This window comes from Oncorhynchus nerka, linkage group LG20, assembly GCF_034236695.1.
Source record: "Oncorhynchus nerka isolate Pitt River linkage group LG20, Oner_Uvic_2.0, whole genome shotgun sequence".
NCBI classification, from domain to species: Eukaryota; Metazoa; Chordata; class Actinopteri; order Salmoniformes; family Salmonidae; genus Oncorhynchus; species Oncorhynchus nerka.
The window spans coordinates 19,402,503-19,425,843 of record NC_088415.1 but is presented as its reverse complement, the minus strand read 5'-3'; the positions used below and the strand labels follow the sequence as shown (position 1 = coordinate 19,425,843).

Below are 23,341 nucleotides of genomic sequence, written 5' to 3'. Positions count from 1 at the left end.
TTATCTTATAGTCTGTGTACTGGTCCAATGGTCTTTTTCTGCTTATCTTATAGTCTGTGTACTGGTCCAATGGTCTTTTTCTGCTTATCTTATAGTCTGTGTACTGGTCCAATGGTCTTTTTCTGCTTATCTTATAGTCTGTGTACTGGTCCAATGGTATTTTTCTGCTTGTCTAATAGTCTGTGTACTGGTCCAATGGTATTTTTCTGCTTGTCTAATAGTCTGTGTACTGGTCCAATGGTATTTTTCTGCTTGTTTAATAGTCTGTGTACTGGTCCAATGGTATTTTTCTGCTTGTCTAATAGTCTGTGTACTGGTCCAATGGTATTTTTCTGCTTGTCTAATAGTCTGTGTACTGGTCCAATGGTATTTTTCTGCTTGTCCAGTAGTCTGTGTACTGGTCCGATGGTCTTTTTCTGCTTGTCCAGTAGTCTGTGTACTGGTCCAATGGTCTTTTTCTGCTTATCCAGTAGTCTGTGTACTGGTCCAATGGTCTTTTTCTGCTTGTCTAATAGTCTGTGTACTGGTCCAATGGTATTTTTCTGCTTGTCTAATAGTCTGTGTACTGGTCCAATGGTCTTTTTCTGCTTGTCCAGTAGTCTGTGTACTGGTCCGATGGTCTTTTTCTGCTTGTCCAGTAGTCTGTGTACTGGTCCAATGGTCTTTTTCTGCTTATCCAGTAGTCTGTGTACTGGTCCAATGGTCTTTTTCTGCTTGTCCAGTAGTCTGTGTACTGGTCCGATGGTCTTTTTCTGCTTGTCCAGTAGTCTGTGTACTGGTCCAATGGTCTTTTTCTGCTTGTCTAATAGTCTGTGTACTGGTCCAATGGTCTTTTTGTGCTTATCTTATAGTCTGTGTACTGGTCCAATGGTATTTTTCTGCTTGTCTAATAGTCTGTGTACTGGTCCAATGGTATTTTTCTGCTTGTCTAATAGTCTGTGTACTGGTCCAATGGTATTTTTCTGCTTGTCTAATAGTCTGTGTACTGGTCCAATGGTATTTTTCTGCTTGTCCAGTAGTCTGTGTACTGGTCCGATGGTCTTTTTCTGCTTGTCCAGTAGTCTGTGTACTGGTCCAATGGTCTTTTTCTGCTTATCCAGTAGTCTGTGTACTGGTCCAATGGTCTTTTTCTGCTTGTCTAATAGTCTGTGTACTGGTCCAATGGTATTTTTCTGCTTGTCTAATAGTCTGTGTACTGGTCCAATGGTCTTTTTCTGCTTGTCCAGTAGTCTGTGTACTGGTCCGATGGTCTTTTTCTGCTTGTCCAGTAGTCTGTGTACTGGTCCAATGGTCTTTTTCTGCTTATCCAGTAGTCTGTGTACTGGTCCAATGGTCTTTTTCTGCTTGTCCAGTAGTCTGTGTACTGGTCCGATGGTCTTTTTCTGCTTGTCCAGTAGTCTGTGTACTGGTCCAATGGTCTTTTTCTGCTTGTCTAATAGTCTGTGTACTGGTCCAATGGTCTTTTTCTGCTTGTCTAATAGTCTGTGTACTGGTCCAATGGTCTTTTTCTGCTTGTCCAGTAGTCTGTGTACTGGTCCAATGGTCTTTTTCTGCTTGTCCAGTAGTCTGTGTACTGGTCCAATGGTCTTTTTCTGCTTGTCTAATAGTCTGTGTACTGGTCCGATGGTCTTTTTCTGCTTGTCCAGTAGTCTGTGTACTGGTCCAATGGTCTTTTTCTGCTTGTCCAGTAGTCTGTGTACTGGTCCAATGGTCTTTTTCTGCTTGTCTAATAGTCTGTGTACTGGTCCAATGGTCTTTTTCTGCTTGTCTAATAGTCTGTGTACTGGTCCAATGGTCTTTTTCTGCTTGTCTAATAGTCTGTGTACTGGTCCGATGGTCTTTTTCTGCTTGTCTAATAGTCTGTGTACTGGTCCGATGGTCTTTTTCTGCTTGTCTAATAGTCTGTGTACTGGTCCGATGGTCTTTTTCTGCTTGTCTAATAGTCTGTGTACTGGTCCAATGGTCTTTTTCCTTTTCTTTTGTTTTTGTTACCTCACTCTCTGTGTATCCTTCCAGTGTGTGAGTGGATCACAGCTTCTGCTAGGGCATCTTAACCTTTTTGTCACAGGTGGTAGTGCACTCTCCCCGTAACCACAGGGTTGTTGATTCAAGCCCCAATCTTGTTTTTCCCCCTCAATCACTACCAGACCTGGGTTCAAATGCATGTGTATTTGAGTATTTGTTATTTAAAGAAAGAAGAAGAAGTAGGCGGCCAATATGTTGCAATACGCTTTTGTGACCTATTAACAAAATGTACACTGAACAAAAATATAAGCGCAACATGTAAAGTGTTGGTCCCATGTTTCATGAGCGGAAATAAAATATCCCAGAAATGTTCCATAGGCTCAAAAAGCTTATTTCTCTCAAATGTTGTGCAAAATGTCTTTACATCCATGTTAGTGAGCATTTGATCCTTTGTCAAAATAATCCATCCACCAGACAGTTGTCGTATATCAGGAAGCTGATTAATGAACATGATAATTACACAGGTGCACCTTGTGCTGGGGAAAATAAAAGGCCACTCTAAAATGTGCAGCTTTGTCACACAACACAATGCCATAGAGGGGAGCGTGCAATTGGCATGCTGACTGCAGTAATGTCCACCTGAGTTGTTGCCAGATAATTGAATGTTAATTTCTCTACCATAAGCCGCCTCCAACATCATCATTTTAGAGATTTTGGCTGAGGAGTATTTCTGTCTGTAATAAAACCCTTTTGTGGGGAAAAACTCATCCTAATTGGCCCACCCCTGTGGGTCGGCCTGTTTCCCAAGTGTGTGGGCCTATGCCCTCCCAGGCCCACCCTTGGCTGTGCCCCTGCTTTTCATGGGAAATCCATGGATTAGGGCCTAATTTATTTATTGAAATTGACTGATTTCCTTATATTCAAAATCTCAGAAATTGTTTCATTTTGTGTTTATATATTTTTTCAGTATATTTACAAAATAATACATATGGGAGGAATCAGCATAGTACATCAGGACGCACAACTGCAACGCGTTTCGACTAGTAGAGGCTTTCTTTAATTAAATATGTTTTCCTGTGTATTTAAGTATTTTCAAAAAGACATGCCAAAACTAGTAGCCTACTTTTATTTGAGTATTTGAATGGTTATTTGTGAGAGACAATAAATAGTTGACCAAATTGTATTTGAATGTATTTTTAAATACTTATTTCAAATACACTTTTTAATACCTGGGTTAAATGCATGGGAGTGTATTTCCAAGTGTATTTCCAAATGCATTCTGATTTTCAACTACTTGCTTTTTCAAATAAAAGTTATCTGTATACTTGTTTTGAAATGTACTGAAAACTAATTGAAATACCTGAAATAGTATTTGATCCCAGGTCTGATCATTACAATAGCACTGACTCCACTGTTTTCTCTAATGTTGTATACCTGAAATAGTATTTGATCCCAGGTCTGATCATTACAATAGCACTGACTCCACTGTTTTCTCTAATGTTGTATACCTGAAATAGTATTTGATCCCAGGTCTGATCATTACAATAGCACTGACTCCACTGTTTTCTCTAATGTTGTATACCTGAAATAGTATTTGATCCCAGGTCTGATCATTACAATAGCACTGACTCCACTGTTTTCTCTAATGTTGTATACCTGAAATAGTATTTGATCCCAGGTCTGATCATTACAATAGCACTGACTCCACTGTTTTCTCTAATGTTGTATACCTGAAATAGTATTTGATCCCAGGTCTGATCATTACAATAGCACTGACTCCACTGTTTTCTCTAATGTTGTATACCTGAAATAGTATTTGATCCCAGGTCTGATCATTACAATAGCACTGACTCCACTGTTTTCTCTAATGTTGTGTTTCAGAACTCCATGAAGGTGATGTTCAAGTGCTTGTGGAAGAACTGTGAAAAGGTCCTCAGCACCTCTTCAGGGATCCAGCGACACATCCGAACCGTCCACCTGGGGTAAGGCACCAATCAACCACAGAGCCAGATACAGGTCAACTGCTGTAGATGTGATATCACAATTGTTGAATGGGTAATTGTTGTAACCAATCACTGCACTCAGATCACATGAGGACCAATAAGAGAGCAGATATTTATTTTATAGAGCCATTATTGCATGGAACTCCCATCTCATATTGCTCAAATAAACAGCAAACCTGGTTTTAAAAAACAGATAAAGCAACACCTCTCCCCTATTTGACCTAGATAGTTTGTGTGTATGTATTAATATGTAGGCTACATAGCTAAATTGATGTAGTTCTGTCCTTCAGCTGTTGTTGTCTATTAATGTTCTGTATTATGTCATGTTTCATGTTCTGTGTGGACCACAGGAAGAGTAGCTGCTGCTTTCGCAACAGCTAATGGGGATCCTAATAACATACCAAATAACAGATATAATACAGTTCACTCTATTAGCTGAAGTTTGGTCAGAATATCTACTACCAGTGAGGAGCTAGTATTGTGGAGTATGTGCTACATTGGAAGCTCTGTCTCTCCATGGGCTCTGTTTGTTATGACTTCTTAATATGATTAGGTTTGTTAGTCTAGGATCCACTTACAAAGGGAAGCAGGGTGGAGGAGGGAAGCATATCAACACATGAGGCGGTTTCGCTGGTGTGTTTTTATAGCCTCCTGTTGCTATCCTCCACTCTCTGTCAGTCATTAAAGGCTTTGACCAATCAAGTCCATAAGCTCAGTGGCTCTGAGGCCTGTGTATCACTGCCCTCTGCTGGTTAGAGAAGACTCAGCTCCTCATTATAAAGCTTGTAGTGGCTTGGTATGAAGAATTATAATGCCTTATAAGCATTTTCATAACACCTTATTAATGCAGTTGTAGAGTATTATGAGGTGGTATATTGACTATATTGATATGATGGGCAATGAATGTGATTATAAGGCATTATAAGCTTTCATTATAAGCTACTTCACGTATGTCACCCTCCTGCAATGCAGGCGGAACTGCGACTCGGACTACAGCGACGGGGAGGAGGACTTCTACTACTCAGAGATCGAGGTCAACATGGACAGCCTATCAGAGGGCTTATCCAGCCTCACGCCCACCTCCCCCACCACCTCCGGCCCTCCCCCCGTTTTCCCACCTGTCTCCCTCACCACCTGTCTCCCTCGTTCTGAGCCCTCCCACATCGCCATGAGGGGGACACATGGCCACGCCCCCACCCTGCTCAGCCAATCAGCTCCCTCCACGCTCTGCCATATTCGCACTGACCACGCATACCAGGTAAGAACAGTCATGCAAGTTCATACACCTTATTCTCCAGTGGCTATGGTACTCTCTGTAGCTATAAACGGTGCTATCTAGACCTTAAAAGGATTCTTCAGCTGTCCATGTAGGAGAACCCTTTGGTTCCATGTAGAAACCATTTGGTTCCAGTTAGAACTCTTTTTGGTTCCATGTAAACTCAGCAAAAAAATAAATGTCCTCTCACTGTCTTAACATGTGTAAATATTTGTATGAACGTAACAAGATTCAACAACTGAGACATAAACTGAACAAGTTCCACAGACATGTGACTAACAGAAACTGAATAATGTGTCCCTGAACAAAGGGGGGGTCAAAATTAAAAGTAACATTAAGTATCTGGTGTGGCCACCAGCTGCATTAAGTACTGCAGTGCATCTCCTCCTCATGGACTGCACCAGATTTGCCAGTTTTTTGCTGTGAGATGTTACCCCACTCTTCCACCAAGGCACATGCAAGTTCCTGGACATTTCTGGGGGGAACGGCCCTAGCCCTCACCCTCCGATCCAACAGGTCCCAGACATGCTAAATGGGATCTTCACTGGCCATGGCAGAACACATGCATTCCTTTCTTGCAGGAAATCACGCACAGAACGAGTAGTATGGCTGGTGGCATTGTCATGCTGGAGGGTCATGTCAAGATGAGCCTGCAGGAAGGGTACCACAAGAGGGAGGAGGATGTCTTCCCTGTAACGCACAGCATTGAGATTGCCTGCAATGATAACAAGTTCAGTTCGATGATGCTGTGACACACCGCCCCAGACCATGACAGACCCTCCACCTCCAAATTGCCTCGTTGTAACGCTCATTCCTTCGGAGATAAATGCAAATCCGACCATCACCCCTGGTGAGACAAAACCGCGACTCGTCAGTGAAGAGCACTTTTTGCCTGGTCCAGCGATGGTGGGTTTGTGCCCATAGGCGACGTTGTTGCCGGTGATGTCTGGTGAGGACCTGCTTTACAACAGGCCTACAAGCCCTCAGTCCAGCCTCTCTCAGCCTATTGAGGACAGTCTGAGCACTGATGAAGGGATTGTGCGTTCCTGGTGTAACTCGGGCAGTTGTTGTTGCCATCCCGCACCTGTCCCGCAGGTGTGATGTTCAGAAGTACCGAACCTGTGCAGGTGTTGTTACAAGTGGTCTGCCACTGCGTGGACAATCAGCTGTCCGTCCTGTCTCCCTGTAGTGCTGTCTTAGGCATCTCACAGTACGGACATTGCAATTTATTGCCCTGGCCACATCTGCTGTCCTCCAGCCTCCTTGCAGCATGCCTAAGCACGTTTACGCAGATGAGCAAGGACCCTGGGCATCTTTCTTTTGGTGTTTTTCAAAGTCAGTAGAAAGGCCTCTTTAGTGTCCTAAGTTTTCATATCTGTGATCTTAATTGCCTTCCTGTAAGCTGTTAGTGTCTTAACTACCTTTCCGCAGGTGCATGTTCATTAATTGTTTATGGTTCATTGAACACGCATGGGAAACAGTGTTTAAACCCTTTACAATGAAGATCTGTGATGTTATTTGGATTTTTACTAATTATCTTTGAAAGACAGGGTCCTGAAAAAGGGACATTTCTTTTTTTGCTGAGTTTAGAACCCTTTCCACAGAGGGTTCTACATGAAACCCAAATGGGTTCTACCTGGCACCAAGGAGGGTTCTACTTGGAACCAAAAAGGGTTCTCCTATGGGGACAGCTGAAGAACCCTTTTGTAACCCAGAGACTGTCCAGGGATGGGTAAAATCATAACATACAATTACAAAATACCATAAATATCAATGTATGAAAAGAAACGACAAAATACATGTATTTTAAAATACAGAAATACGCAAGTAGCCGGCCTGAACAGCAACAACATTCTCAGTAACGGTTACAGAAATGTTTTATTTGCTATGACTGTGATATGTTGTTGTTTATTTACTTTATTTGAATGCACTGACTATAAAGGCTTGCCAGCTGCATACCACCCTGCATACCACTGCTGGCTTGCTTCTGAAGCTAAGCAGGGTTGGTACTGGTCAGTCCTTGGATGGGAGACCAGATGCTGCTGGAAGTGGTGTTGGAGGGCCAGTAGGAGGCACTCTTTCCTCTGGTCTAAAAAATATCTCAATGCTCCGGGGCAGTGATTGGGGACACTGCCCTGTGTAGGGTGCCGTCTCTCGGATGGGACGTTAACCTGGTTATCCTGACTCTGAGGTCATTAAAGATCCCATGGCATTTATCGTAAGAGTAGGGTGTTAACCCTGGTGTCCTGGCTAAATTCCCAATCTGGCCCTCAAACCATCACGGTCACCTAATAATCCCCAGTTTACAATCCTCTCCCCTGTAACTATTCCCCAGGTCGTTGCTGCAAATGAGAACGTGTTCTCAGTCAACTTACCTGGTAAAATAACGGATAAATAAAAATAATTACAATCTGCATGCTTGCAAATATTATGACACAATTTTGTGAAGTTTCTGTTAGTTTTGGACTTCGGCAAGGGTTTTTACATCAGTAGCCGAAGTCTGAACCCATTTGTCGGTGATTGGTCAACAGTAGGGATTCTTCAATAAAGTGTTTGTTGTCAATCAACAAGAGATGTATCGTTTTCATGCACATTTTTTCACTTGATGAATACTGGACCAAACATCTTAGTTAGATGTAAAATTTAGGGACTAAGAGCAGCAAAAACCTCAAAATTGATGACTGATTTCTTGAGTTACCTTAGATTAATTCGGACTATTTTGAGGAAATGTATACTGGCTACCGCATCTCAAGATGGACCAACAGTAATATTGCCTATTTGTAAAATATTAGTGAAAACATTAAAACTATGAAATAACACATATGGAATCATGTAGTAACCAAAAAAGTGTTAAACAAGTCAAAATATATTTTATATTTTATATTCTTTAATGTATCCACCCTTTGCCTTTGACAGATTTGCACACTCTTGGCATTTTCTCAACCAGCTTCATGAGAAATGCTTTCCCAACAGTTTTGAAGGAGTTCCCACATATGCTGAGCACGTGATGGCTGCTTTTCCTTCACTCTACCTGTCCAACTCATCGCAAACCATCTGATCACTCTTCTTCTTGGTCAAATAGCCCTTACACAGCCTGGAGGTGTGTTTTAGGTCATTGTCCTGTTGAAAATCAAATTATAGTCCCACTAAGTGCAAACCAGATGGGATGGCATATTGCTGAAGAATGCTGCAGTAGGCATGCTGGTGAAGTGTTCTAAGTAAATCACAGACAGTGTCATCAGCAAAGCACCCCCACACCATCACACCACCTCCTCCATGCTTCACGGTGGGAACCACACATGCGGATATAATTCGTTCACCTACTCTGCATGTCACAAAGACACGGCGGTTGGAACCAAAAATCGAAAATTTGGACTCTTCAGACCAAAGGACCGATTTCCACCGGAAATCGCACGCATTCACGCATGTCCATTGCTCGTGTTTCTTGGCACAAGCGAGTCTCTTCTTCTTATTGATGTCCTTTAGTAGTGGTTTCTTTGCAGCAATTTGACCATGAAGGCCTGATTCACGCAGTCTCCTCTGAACAGTTGATGTTGAGATGTGTCTGTTACTTGAACTCTGTGAAGCATTTATTTGGGCTGCAATCTGAGGTGCAGTTAACTTCTTGCGTCGAGCCAACCCGGATCCGGGATCATGACTACAGCCTCAAGCCCATTACCATAACGCAACATTACTATTCATGAAAATCGCAAATGAAATGAAATCAGTATGCTAGCTCTCATGCTTAGCCTTTTGTTAACAACACTGTCATCTCAGATTTTCAAAAATATGCTTCTCTACCGTAGCAAAACTAGCATTTAGCGTTAGCATTAGCATTTAGCGTTAGCATCACCAGGCAACATTTTCACAAAAACCAGCAAAAACATTCAATAAATCATTTACCTTTGAAGAACTTCGGATGTTTTCAATGAGGAGACTCTCAGTTAGATAGCAAATGTTCAGTTTTCCTGAAAGATTATTTGGGCAGGAGAAATCGGTCCGTTTTCTGCGTCATGTTTGGCTACCAAAAAAAAACGAAAATTCAGTTATAAAAACGCCGAACTTTTTCCAAAATAACTCCATAATATCGACTGAAACATGGCAAACGTTGTTTAGAATCAATCCTCAAGGTGTTTTTCTACATATCTCTTCATGATGTATCGTTCCTGGAAGTGTGCTTCTCCGTCTGTATCACATGGTAAAATGATTGCCACTGAGAATTACACACCAACTTAGACAAAGGACACCGGACGGGCCCCTGGCAAATGTAGTCTCTTATGGCCAATCTTCCAATGATATGCCTACAAATACGTCACAATGCTGCAGACATCTTGGACGAACGGCAGAGAGCATAAGCTCGTTCATAGCCCATTCACAGCCATATAAGGAGACAAAAGTAAAACAGAGCTTCAAAAATTCAGCTCATTTCCTGTTTGAGGTTACATCTTGGTTTCGCCTGTAGCATCATTTCTGGGGCACTCACAGATAATATCTTTGCAGTTTTGAAAACGTCAGAGTGTTTTCTTTCCAAAGCTGCCAATTATATGCATAGTCGAGCATCTTTTCGTGACAAAATATTGCGCTTAAAACGGGCACGTTTTTTTATCCAATAATGACATAGAGCCCCCATAGGTTGAAGAGGTTAACTCTAATGAACTCATCCTCTGCAGCAGAGGTAACTCTGGGTCTTCCTTTCCTGTGGCGGTCCTCCAAAATGCCAGGAGTGTGCAAAGCTGCCATCAAGGCAAAGGGTGGCTACTTTGAAGTATCTCAAATATATATATATATACTAAATACCTTTCTAGACCATTATGTATATATATATATACATAATGGTCTAGAAAGGTATTCACTATTTTGAAAATACAAATGACAGATTTAGGAATTATCTTGTTACAAAATACATTGGAGTGTACAGTCATGGCCAAAAGTTTTGAGAATGACACAAATATTAATTTTCACACTGATGAGGACTGGGAGAAAGTCATTTTCTCTGATGAATCCCCTTTCCGATTGTTTGGGGCATCCGGAAAAAAGCTTGTCCAGAGAGGACAAGGTGAGCAATACCGTCAGTCCTGTGTCATGCCAACAGTAAAGCATCCTGATACTATTCATATGTTGGGTTGCTTCTCAGCCAAGGGAGTGGGCTCACTCAAAATTGTTCCTAAGAAAACAGCCATTAATAAAGAATGGTACCAACACATCCTCTGAGATTAACTTCCCCCAACCATCCAGGAACAGTTTGGTGACGAACAATGCCTTTTCCAGCATGATGGAGCACCTTGCCATAAGGCAAAACTTTTGGCCACGACTAGTTTAGCCCAGTGTAATACAAATGAGAAAATACTCAGAAGTAATTGAAATACATATTTCAAATACAAAATACTGGCCATCTCTGAGACTGATATGTAGCTGTCATCTACTTCCTAACGATAATGTTTTGGTTCCCCTGGTCTGTTTCTGTGTCATTAATGTCCATGAAACTGAGCTGTACACAGGCTTAATGCTGCACCCCAGATGATTAGGTCACTTTAGATGAGTTAGTCTCCTCTCTTTACCTCCATCTTCTCTCTGTGTAGTATCTATCTCACTTTTTTTTCTTTCTGGATCATTCTTTGTCGATCAACCTCCCTCTACCTCCACTCATTCACCCCTTCTCTCTCCTACTTCTCTCTCCCCCACCTTTTTCTACCTCCCCTCTCTTTCCCTCTCTCCCCTCTCTCTCTCTCTCTCTCTCTCTCTCTCTCTCTCTCTCTCTCTCTCTCTCTCTCTCTGTCTCTGTCTCTGTCTCTCTCTGTCTCTGTTTCTGTCTCTGTCTCTCACTGTGTTGCGGTGCTATGTTTTCCAGGCCACTGCTCCTGTGAGTATTCCTGTGTGTTCGGAGCAGGTTGGTGGGAATGATGGGATTGGGAATGGGGATGGGATCAGTGTGTCCTGGCAGTCGTCTCCTGTCATTTTTAAAGGCTTACCGGTGAGCAGGCTGCTTTCTCTCATTCTCTCTTTATCTTCATGTTCTCTCTCTCTCTTTTATCACTCCCCACATCTCTTCTACCTCTCTCACTCCCTCTCATATCTCCCTCTTCGCCCCACCCCATCTCTCTCCCCCATCTCTCACCTCTCTACTCCCACTCCCTCGCTCCCCCAGACCCATTTATTATTTTTGTCAATTTATTTCTTCCCCACTCCTGCCAGGCTAGCTGTTTTCTCCTCCTTTCTTCTACATCTCTCTGCCTCTACCTCATAGCCCTGGACGGTTGTCTTCTATCTAGACATGTTGTCTTTAGGGCTGAACTAGGATCAGGTCCTCTTGTCTTCTATCTAGGCATGTTGTCTTCAGGGCTGAACTAGGATCAGTTCCTCTTGTCTTCTATCTAGACATGTTGTCTTCAGGGCTGAACTAGGATCAGTTCCTCTTGTCTTCTATCTTGACCTGGTGTCTTCAGGGCTGAACTAGGATCAGGTCCTCTAGATTTTTGTCTGGTCAGGAAAATCTCAGGGCACTAGGTGAAAGCCGTAATGATTGCTGCTATGCTATGATTGATTGGTAGAATGCCCTTTGACCTGTGCTTGCCCCTGCAGGGCCCTTTGACTCACACCCGCACGGTGAGCTTCGGGGAGAAGAGACAGCCTGCCCTTCACACACACACTACCATCAGCAAGACAGCCCCCTCTACAGCCCCCCTGCCCAAACCAGCACCAGGAACCAGGTACTCTGAGTGTATGGGTGTGTCTGTGGACCCTTCCTTTGTGAGTGGATTTATCACCTTCATGGGAGTGTAGTGTAAAGTCTAACTGTGTGTCATATCTTTGATTGCCAAGGAAACCCCGCGGAGAGGCTAAAAAGTGCCGGAAGGTATACGGCATGGAGAAGAGGGACATGTGGTGCACAGCCTGCCGTTGGAAAAAAGCCTGTCAGCGATTCAATGATTGAACCCCACTACATCACTGGGATGGACTCTTCCTCTGCCAGAGATCACTGAGGTGGAGTCTTCCACTGGGGAGACGTGGGTGTTCTCCCTGATGAAGCTGCTTAGAGCACGCACTGCTTCCTCCTGACCAGCAGGGGTCTCTCTGCTTGCTTCTCTTAATCCTCAGACAGCTAAACACACGAAACACAAAAACAAATGGATGAAAAAGGAAAAAAATATATATAATAATTGTGAAAAAAGTATATGGCTTTGGAAGCATAGGTAATCCAAAAAATGATTATTCAAAACGTGATTCAGAATGAAAGTTTGGTTTTGTACTTTCTAATTTTGCATGCCTTCACTGTAGGGCAGTGGTTGAAGATTTCAGATAAGCTTTTTGGTATTGTGTACTTTCAACATGTTCAACATGTTCTTGAGTCTATAAGATCCTTAAACCACTCTCTTGTCAGCATCTTTCAATGCACCTCTGTTGACATTTTGGAACTAAAACCAGATTCACTTTGTGGTGTATCTTTGAATGGATCATTTCAACGGAGGTGCATTGAAAGATGCTGACAAGAGATTTCAACGGCCACGTTTTTAAATTTCAACGGTCACTCTTTTGAAACGGGAAGTATGTCTACCAAAGGAAAACAGACACAGAATCTTATTCATATAACACATCACATGCTCTTATGGGAATTCAACTCAACAATTCCAATCTCTTTGGTTGGGAAGTAAATATGCATAGCTACACACCATAAGCTCCCTGCATCTGTTGCTTATTCCATCTGCTGGCACCAAATGTCACACTTTGAACCTTCAGAGTGTTCAGTGTACATGTACCGTTTCTAGTTTCTCTTCCTAGACCTCTACATAGATATGCAGCTTTCAGAAACAACACATCCTTAAACAGACCGCATGTAAACTTTGTAACCACACTGTTCACTCTCATTTCTCACATCTAACAGTTTATTTCCAGCGATTAGTTCCCAAGGCAACTACTGTAGTAGTTGCAAAGTGCCATCACCAGGGTTTGGACAGTCTGGTCTTGCTTTGATTAATCAGCTCTATTGTTGATTACAGTTATCAATAACAACATCAAACCTTCCTGTAGCATTATTTGCTACTCAGTGTTCTAAAATCCATTTCCTGTGTACGTTCATAGAAATATAATGTCATTGTAGTTCTCTATGGGTACTATACCTAGTCCTGCCCAACCCTGACACCCAGTTACTGCTCTTAACTGGTATCTAAGGGTGTTGAAATATAATGTCATTGTAGTTCTCTGTGGGTACTATACCTAGTCCTGCCCAACCCTGACACCCAGTTACTGCTCTTAACTGGTATCTAAGGGTGTTGAAATATAATGTCATTGTAGTTCTCTGTGGGTACTATACCTAGTCCTGCCCAACCCTGACTCCCAGTTACTGCTCTTAACTGGTATCTAAGGGTGTTGAAATATAATGTCATTGTAGTTCTCTGTGGGTACTATACCTAGTCCTGCCCAACCCTGACTCCCAGTTACTGCTCTTAACTGGTATCTAAGGGTGATGAAATATAATGTCATTGTAGTTCTCTGTGGGTACTATACCTAGTCCTGCCCAACCCTGACTCCCAGTTACTGCTCTTAACTGGTATCTAAGGGTGATGAAATATAATGTCATTGTAGTTCTCTGTGGGTACTATACCTAGTCCTGCCCAACCCTGACTCCCAGTTACTGCTCTTAACTGGTATCTAAGGGTGATGAAATATAACGTCATTGTAGTTCTCTGTGGGTACTATACCTAGTCCTGCCCAACCCTGACACCCAGTTACTGCTCTTAACTGGTATCTAAGGGTGTTGAAATATAATGTCATTGTAGTTCTCTGTGGGTACTATACCTAGTCCTGCCCAACCCTGACTCCCAGTTACTACTCTTAACTGGTATCTAAGGGTGTTGAAATATAAGTGTTTTTCTCAGAGGGATTATTTGCGCACCATGAATTGTACCTGGATTCCTGATCAGACACAATTATATGGATGTATATTTTTACAAAGATACATTTTTTTACTTTAGCTACTTTATTTTATTTTATTGTTGCCAGCTCTTTGAATGTAGTTTCTGCTGCCTCTCTCTCTCTCTCTCTCTCTCTCTCTCTCTCTCTTCTCTCTCTCTCTCTAACTCTCTCTGCCTCTCTCTCTCTCTCTCTCTCTCTCTCTCTCTTCTCTCTCTCTCTCTAACTCTCTCTAACTCTCTCTCTCCCAATACTGACTACTAGCCATGCCACACGTTACAACAGCAGGACACACACATGCATGGTGCTACTTGTCCTCTTTCCCTAGGTTCCCTTCAACCTATTCTATGACAATGGCCACAATCTATGACTTTCCGTTCTTTGGTCATGTGACAAATATGTTGTCATAGTGACATCTGCATTCTCAGCTGATGGCAGTCACATATTCTAATTGGTGTGACATTAGTAGAAGGCCATTCTAAGACAGCTGGGGATGACTGTCATTTGTTGTTATTTGGCGACAGCAAACAATCAAACCCCCTGGATTAATTTCAGCATGCCCTGTCAGTCTTTTCCTTGGTAACCATTACCAACAGATATGGTCCTGCTCATTGGCTGGTAACTCTGTCCGTCAGACATTATGTCCAGTAGTGTTTGAGAGAAGCTGGTTCTTACAGTAAGTAGCTCACTGGTCAGACTGGAGAGTAGCCCGGTATTTAATGGTCAGAAACTTCACTAAGTGCCATTGAAAAGAACATTATGAGGAAAAAGGATTTACCTAAATAAATTGCACTAACTTGCACTGCACAAAGACTTGCTTTTATACATGGATTTTATACACACAGATTTTGAAGTGAAATTACATTTGAGGTTGTTTTATTTTGGATCGTCACTGCCTTGGTGTCAACATGGGGTTTCAGGGATGGGGCTTCTACACCTCTTGGGTCCCCCCATAAGAACCTTTTGAACTGGTATGTTTAGCTCTCTGTGTGTGTGTGGTGTACTCAGCCCAATGGTGCCAACAATATTGCCTGGAATCGTGTGGTACTGCATAGTACAGCGGTACTTTGTGTGTCAGGGTTTCCCCAAGACTTTTCTATTGTGGTGGTGCACCAAGAAGACCCCTGAAGTCACATCTCAGATGGTCTGCCCTAACTTGGTAATATATGGGGAAACACTGGTCCAGAGGTAGCCCTCAGTTAGTCAATGGTTGCTTGTTGTCTTCTTAAGAACAGATAAATGATGGTGTTTCAACACTATGGGCTTTCCTTACGTAGCATACTCATACACTGCATTCACAAGAATTTAGTTTAGTCTTCCTTCCTTACGTAGCATACTCATACACTGCTTTCACAAGAATTTAGTTTAGTCTTCCTTCCTTACGTAGCATACTCATACACTGCTTTCACAGGAATTTAGTTTAGTCTTCCTTCCTTATGTAGCATACTCATAGACTGCTTTCACAGGAATTTAGTTTAGTCTTCCTTCCTTACGTAGCATACTCATACACTGCTTTCACAAGAATTTAGTTTAGTCTTCCTTCCTTACGTAGCATACTCATACACTGCTTTCACAGAAATTTAGTTTAGTCTTCCTTCCTTATGTAGCATACTCATAGACTGCTTTCACAGGAATTTAGTTAAGTCTTCCTTCCTTACGTAGAATACTCATACACTGCTTTCACAAGAATTTAGTTTAGTCTTCCTTCCTTACGTAGCATACTCATACACTGCTTTCACAAGAATTTAGTCTAGTCTTCCTTCCTTACGTAGCATACTCATACACTGCTTTCACAAACATTTAGTTTAGTCTTCCTTCCTTACGTAGCATACTCATACACTGCTTTCACAAGAATTTAGTTTAGTATTCCTTTGCCTAAAAGGCGCTTGCCTCTTTCACACTTTATTGAGATGAGGTAGTGTACAGAGAATAAGTTTTCTTTCCGGACTTGACTCTTCTCCACCAATCAAAACATCAATCTTGTGTTTGGTCCTACTGGCAGCAGATTGGCCATTCATACGTTTGAGTACTTTTCAGACCAATCTAGTCTGTTGTTCTCAATCTCATTCACACCCCTATGCCTGCCACAAAACCCGCCTCTGGTATTTAATTGCACTAAAGTGGTTTTATGGGTCATTGGCCAGGGCTAATGAAGGGGAACACTCTTTATCCACTTGCTACTACCTACATTGACAAACTGGATGAATCTAAGGAAGGCCTCACCCACAGTAAGTTGACCTGGTATGGAATAGGGTAGGGTCAGGTGGGTTTGAGTGATAACTGCCATCCCTACGGCTGTTTTTAGGAGACCTGAGGTTTTGTATGGTAGAGAGAGGGCTGATTGGGTGTGTTTGGGGAACTGGGACTTTGTGATAGGTGGAGAAAGAGTGGGACAAGCAGTGACGATTATTCGAGATGGATTTGTAGTTTCAGGCCTTTCCTGTACATATGCAACGTAAAGACAACCCTGAAACTTTTTTCATATATTGTTGTGTGTCTGTTAAACAAAAATTAAACTTTGTAAGGTAGAGGTTGCTCAGATTGTTGGTGTGCGTGTTTGAGAAGCTGTAGTTAATATAACATACAAATATATTGCAGTTCAGGGGAAAAGTGGCGAAATAACGTAGATGAATGTAAAACCTACAAAAAGAAAAGCTTGTTTCTTGTTGTAACGCTGGCTAGTTTCTACTGCCGGTAGAAAACTGTTAGTGCACTCTGACAGAATGATGGCACAAACAGCACAAACTGTCATTCTGGTGCCAAATTTTGCATCTGCACTGTTCTTCAAGTAAATGTGTTTTTGTAAAATATTCAGTGGAAATTGTTCAAAGTAGTCATTGTGCATAGAGTTGTATGGTTTGTTTAACTTTGCAATCATTGGTTTTGTTTGACATACATTTTAAAGTGAAAAATCTTAGTCTCAGCATAATTCTGTTACCGTGGAATTGCCCATTAACCTTCTTACATTGTGCAATGAGACGCTTTAATTCTAACAAGAACTAACTTGACCTTTTGGTGAACTTTCTGTGAGCCACCTGGTGTGATCTATTATGAATGCATTTATTGGTATGTAGGCCTTTATTTAGGCTGTTATAAGGAGTCATGAACTGTTATGAATGCTTATAGCAGGCCATATACTGCACTACTTTAATGCACATATTGAATGTGTTTATAAAGTTGTTATGTAAGTGGTCAGAACCCACTGGACAAAAACTGGTTGAATCAACGTTGTTTCCACGTCATTTCAACAAAAACATGAAATGTGATGAAATGTGATGAATCAACGTGGAAAATTGATTGGGTTTGTAAAATGTAAAAGGGAATTTCGTCATTTTTTTCACCCGACTTTTAAACTAGATCCAATAACATGGTGAAATGTTTTGTTGATTTCACGTTGAATTCACGTTAGTTGACAACTCAACCAAATGTAAATCAAAACTAGACGACGAAATGACATCAGTGTATAGGAACCGTGAGCTGTTGTGAATGCTTATGGCAAGTCTTATAATACACTATGGAGTGATCGACTGTGCTATGAATGCAGTCATAATGTATTGTACACAGGCGTTTCAGAAAATGTGCTACCTACCTTTTCTGTCTCCCTGCCAAATAAGTATTTATTAGAATACATGTTGTCATTGTCTTTTGTGGGAGACAAATCACCTAGGCGGCTCGGGGATTCAAACTCGCAACCTTTCGGTTATTGACCCAACACTCTTAACCGCTAAGCTACATGCCACCAAATTGTACCTGTACCTTTCCCTCTGACTCGCTTCCTCTCTATCTCCCAATCTATTTTTCTCTTATCTATCTTTTTCCCCCGTCTCTCTCTTTTAAACTATCAGTATTGACTGTAGTCCCCCCCAAAGTCAGTACCCAGTATATTAAGCTAACCGAGCCCTTGAAATGTGCAGAAAGAAAGCCTTTATTTCCTAATGTTACATCATTCTATCCTTTGTTTGCTCGTTGAATGTCCATGTTGATGAGTCCAGCCCAGCAGCTCAGCAGCAGCAAAGCCAAATGAAATGTAACACATCGTCATCACTATGGAGGCTCCACTCAACTCTGTGCTGTTTCTTCTATCATGCTCTTAAACAACACACCAATCTGTTCTGTTTGTCTTTGTCTTTTATCTGTTTTCTTGTTGTAACTGTCTGACTGTTGTTCTCTTGCTGTGCTGTGTCAGAGCATTGTGGTTGGTGGGAGGGAAACATACTTTCTTTTGGTTGCTTTATTATCTTGTTCATATTGATTGATTGATGTGCTCTCATTATGTCTGGTGCAGAAGTGTTTTATTGCTCATGTCTGTCTGACATGTGTTTGAGTGGATGGGTGACTTGATGTCATGATGATGATGTGATGTAAATGTGATAGAGAGAAAATAAATGCAAATGGATTGGAATATGTATTCTCATGCTTTCTCTCTCTTCTCTGTGTGTGTCGGTGTGTGCGTGTCTCTGTGCGTGTCTCTGTGCGTGTCTGTGTGTGTGTGTCACAAGTTTCCACTAGGTAAAGATCTATGATCAGATTCCCTTCCCTTAATTCTAAACTTGACCATCAGTGGGGAAATTTCTAAACTGACCCAAGGTTAGCATATATGGGCAACTTCACCCTACACCTTCATAGTTGTAAAGCCTACTGCCCTCATGTGGAGAACAGGCATATTACAGCTTTGAGGTAGAACCCACACAGTGGAGGTTGACAAGAACCCAACATTTACAACGCACACATTCAAAAAAATTCAGCAGCAATTTCAAAATTTATTGAGACTGATTGGTTTTGCAAATAATAGTCAAGCTAATTCCACTAAACATGAAGTTAGAAAGAGGCCTGGGTTAGCCCTTTAGGCTAGCCCTCACAACAGGACGGTAGGGAAGTTCATGTTTGGCTATAAAAACGCTCAAGTGATCAGTACTATCATATACAGACGACCTGCTCACTTTAATCCTCCCAAACAGATCAAGGGGTTTGATTATTCAACACATCTTTGTTACAAACACAGGTTTATGATAATCAATATAAAGTCAGTATCATATTGAACAATATTCCCAACAAACAACTGTCAAGTTTCAAGTGTCTCACTTTACAAAGGAAAGACACCAAGACGCCAAATGTGAGAGAAAATAAATAATACATATAATAACAATATAAATGTATATATATATATATATATATATATGAAGGTATACACACATCACTCTTAGTAAAGAACACAATCTAAAATAAAATGCAAGAATTTTGAAATATAGTAAAATCTAGATATAACCATATCTATGGCTTTGTGATTTGCACATGTGAATCAAGCTATACAGGCTAAATAAGGATTGCAATTTTGTACGCATCTAAGAGCAGAATACAAATATTTATCTGCTGAAAAGCAAACAGTTTTGCATGTGAAATGAACCAGTTTTGTGCAGACGCCAGAGACAGAGCTTTGGTATGACAAATGGACAAAGGCTTGCAGTTGAGACCATGGAATCAGGGCACAACGGGTTAATAAACACAGTCAGGAACAGAACCTACTGTATACTGTAACACAGTAACATAGGTCCTCAAAAACAAATCGCTGATTTGTCTCTCAGAAAAACAGTATTTTCTCAACTTTTTGCACCTGTGATTTAGATAAAATATATTTTAAAAATCAGATTTCTGTATCTCCCTATCTCTTGAAACACACCCACATCTAAAATGTATCGAGGCACATTGTTGAGGGGATTGGATGGCAAATGTTTCCTGAATTACAACACCAAGACAAGGAATAAGAAGACATGCCGGCAGGCAGACAGGAAGTGGGTAAAAACATCTCAGTGGTCACAGGAGTCTGGAGTGGAAAAGCACTGGATGGATGTCAGAGAAATAGCCCTGCTATTCCTTCCAAATACACGGCAGCTCTTGACAATCCCTACATATTCAGCCATTAACATTCAAAATATCCACACAACATCATTCATTTTCTTTCTGAAACCTTCAAGAGATTAGAAATTGCTAACAGAAAATAAATAATACAACTTAAATAAAGCTTGCCACCACACATGGAGAAGGCGTCAGGAATCCGTGAAATGAAACACACACCCGAGGGTTGTTCTGTAGATACAGTGTTTAGCACTGGGACTGATGGGAATGGAAGTGTGGCAGATGGTAATGTTTGCAACCAACTGTGGCTACACAACTATAATTCCAAGAGGAAGCCCTGTGGCCCACTTTGTCCCTTTCCCTCATAGCATTCAGGTGCAGGTTGATGTTTATTGTAATGAATCTTGCCCTGGAGGCAGACGTTCGTATCGTAAAAATTCATTAAAACAAAAACTAGCTTTTTGGTCTTAATTTAAAGTTAGGGTTAGGCATTATGGCTAGCAGTGTGGTTAAGATTAGGGTTAATGTTAGGTTTAAATTCAGATTTTCTGACTTTGTGGCTATGCCAGCTAGTGACCGCTCTGCAGAGCTGCCTCCAAGGCAAGATTAATGACAATAAATGCCAACTTGCCATTTAGGCACCCTACCCCAAAACATGTCTTGTAGGTCTGTAAGGATCTTGCCCTCTGTTAGGCCAGGTTGACATTTGCCTTATATTATTTACCCCTACCTAATAATTTCAGACCTACAAAAAGTGCACAGGGGTCCGGGCCAGGGGTAGATTTGGAATTGGGCTTATATTTAGGATAAACAGTAGAACACAACTTTGGAAACCAGGGCAACAAAGACAATAAAGAAAAGACGGTTAAAGATGCGATCTTCAGCAGGTCTAGCCTAGCAAGTCACAAGGCCCTTCATATACAACGTATATATACACACAACATGTGCACTTTGAAAACTGTTTCAAAAAAATACATGATTTCAAAAAACAACAACATCCAATCTACAACACAATTATTAGACCACAATAAATTGAAATATGTGCACCTACATCTGCACACGCACCGTTGAAACAAAAGCACTTGATACAACGCATTCGATTATTTTTGGTATGATGTTAATTGATTTGTGTATGTTAGTAATATAGACGCTTGTGCCATACCATACATATGTCCAATCCATATCTAAGGCCTAGATTCAGTCAAATCAAGCAGTAACAGGTGATAGCCAACATCCGCATAGCTGATGTTTTGGAGGTGTAACTGCTTTGGAGCTGTCAAATCGGTGAGCATCTGCCCTTGATGCTTCTCATGAATCCACACCTGTCTCACTCGCATTTGAAGTTCAGAACGAAGGTGTAGTATAGAAATAATGACACTCAAAATGAAAATCATTAAACGAAATAATGAGGATTTCTGTCAGCTAAATCAAGGTGTAGATTACATCTCACATTCCAGTGTTCAAACTTGTAAACAGGGCTGCATGATATTTCTCTTAATGTGACTCCGTGCAGCCAATGGCAATGTCACTTCAGGTATAATGCCGGGAGCTGCTTGTAGATTTGACAACTCTAGAGCCGTTCCACCTCTGATACCAACACAACAACTGCTATGAGGATGCCAGCTAAAGCGGATCTGATTGAACAGAGCCCTAAGAATAAATTAGCGCCTCTGATTTTTTTCTTCTTTCTCTGTAAAAACAAATACAACAGAAAAGCAGAGATGGCATGATAGAACTGTTAAGAAACACCTTATAGCTTGCTCTCCACAAGCTTTTCTTCTAATACAACATATCAAATATAAAAAAGAAATGCACAATAAAGCTTAGCATCCAGAACTTAATAACGATAATAATAACATCATATCATAGTTGTGATCATCATAATAATAACATCATATCATAGTTGTGATCATCATAATAATAACATCATATCATAGTTGTGATCATCATAATAATAACATCATATCATAGTTGTGATCATCATAATAATAACATCATATCATAGTTGTGATCATCATAATAATAACATCATATCATAGTTGTGATCATCATCATAATAACATCATATCATAGTTGTGATCATCATAATAATAACATCATATCATAGTTGTGATCATCATAATAATAACATCATATCATAGTTGTGATCATCATCATAATAACATCATATCATAGTTGTGATCATCATAATAATAACATCATATCATAGTTGTGATCATCATAATAATAACATCATATCATAGTTGTGATCATCATCATAATAACATCATATCATAGTTGTGATCATCATCATAATAACATCATATCATAGTTGTGATCATCATAATAACATCATATCATAGTTGTGATCATCATAATAATAACATCATATCATAGTTGTGATCATCATCATAATAACATCATATCATAGTTGTGATCATCATAATAATAACATCATATCATAGTTGTGATCATCATCATAATAACATCATATCATAGTTGTGATCATCATAATAATAACATTATCATAGTTGTGATCATCATAATAATAACATCATATCATAGTTGTGATCATCATAATAATAACATTATCATAGTTGTGATCATCATAATAATAACATCATATCATAGTTGTGATCATCATAATAATAACATCATATCATAGTTGTGATCATCATAATAATAACATCATATCATAGTTGTGATCATCATAATAATAACATTATCATAGTTGTGATCATCATAATAATAACATCATATCATAGTTGTGATCATCATAATAATAACATCATATCATAGTTGTGATCATCATAATAATAACATCATATCATAGTTGTGATCATCATCATAATAACATAATTTCATAGTTCTGATCATCATAATAAACATGTTTTAACATCTTAAGAAAATCAATATACATCTCACACGCTTGCACACACACACAAACACACACATCCACACACGCTGTGACTACAGAAGGCGTTAGACGGAGCTGAGAGAATGTCTTTATACAGTAGTACAATAATCCCACAAATGTCTGTTAATAAATCACTTTTTGAAACGAAACAAAGCGTCATAAAGCACTCACCAGTACAGGCCACTCTCTGGGTGGAATCTTAAGCCGAAGCCTGACTTATTTTACAAACTGAAATTAACATTATCACCAAAAAGAAAGATGAACCATTCATTAAGGTTCACTAAGATGTAAAAGTGTGCATATTCTGTATTTATAGTGAAATATAAAACTTATAATAAAACAACAAAGGTTTTGAAGAAAGTCTGCTTCTAAACACAACCGCTGTCCATAGATACAACTTGAGATTCAAGGTAAGAAAAAAGAGATGGAATGTCCATGTAG

At 40.5% G+C, this 23,341-nt stretch overlaps 1 protein-coding gene across 2 annotated transcripts in view; it reads left to right on the top strand.

Moving 5' to 3' along the window:
* The window catches only part of LOC115102016 (zinc finger protein 704), a 114,415-nt gene extending 95,862 nt beyond the window's left edge, over positions 1-18,553 (top strand). The window contains exons 5-9 of one of the 2 annotated variants that reach the window (XM_029621497.2): positions 3,847-3,947; positions 4,941-5,226; positions 11,093-11,215; positions 11,824-11,951; positions 12,064-18,553. In XM_029621497.2, coding sequence (XP_029477357.1) covers positions 3,847-3,947; positions 4,941-5,226; positions 11,093-11,215; positions 11,824-11,951; positions 12,064-12,175 — 750 coding nt within the window. In that variant the 3' untranslated portion in view covers positions 12,176-18,553. The remainder of the gene's footprint in view (positions 1-3,846; positions 3,948-4,940; positions 5,227-11,092; positions 11,216-11,823; positions 11,952-12,063) is intronic. The other variant, XM_029621499.2, reaches the window with a different exon arrangement.
* Positions 18,554-23,341: the final 4,788 nt, after the last annotated feature.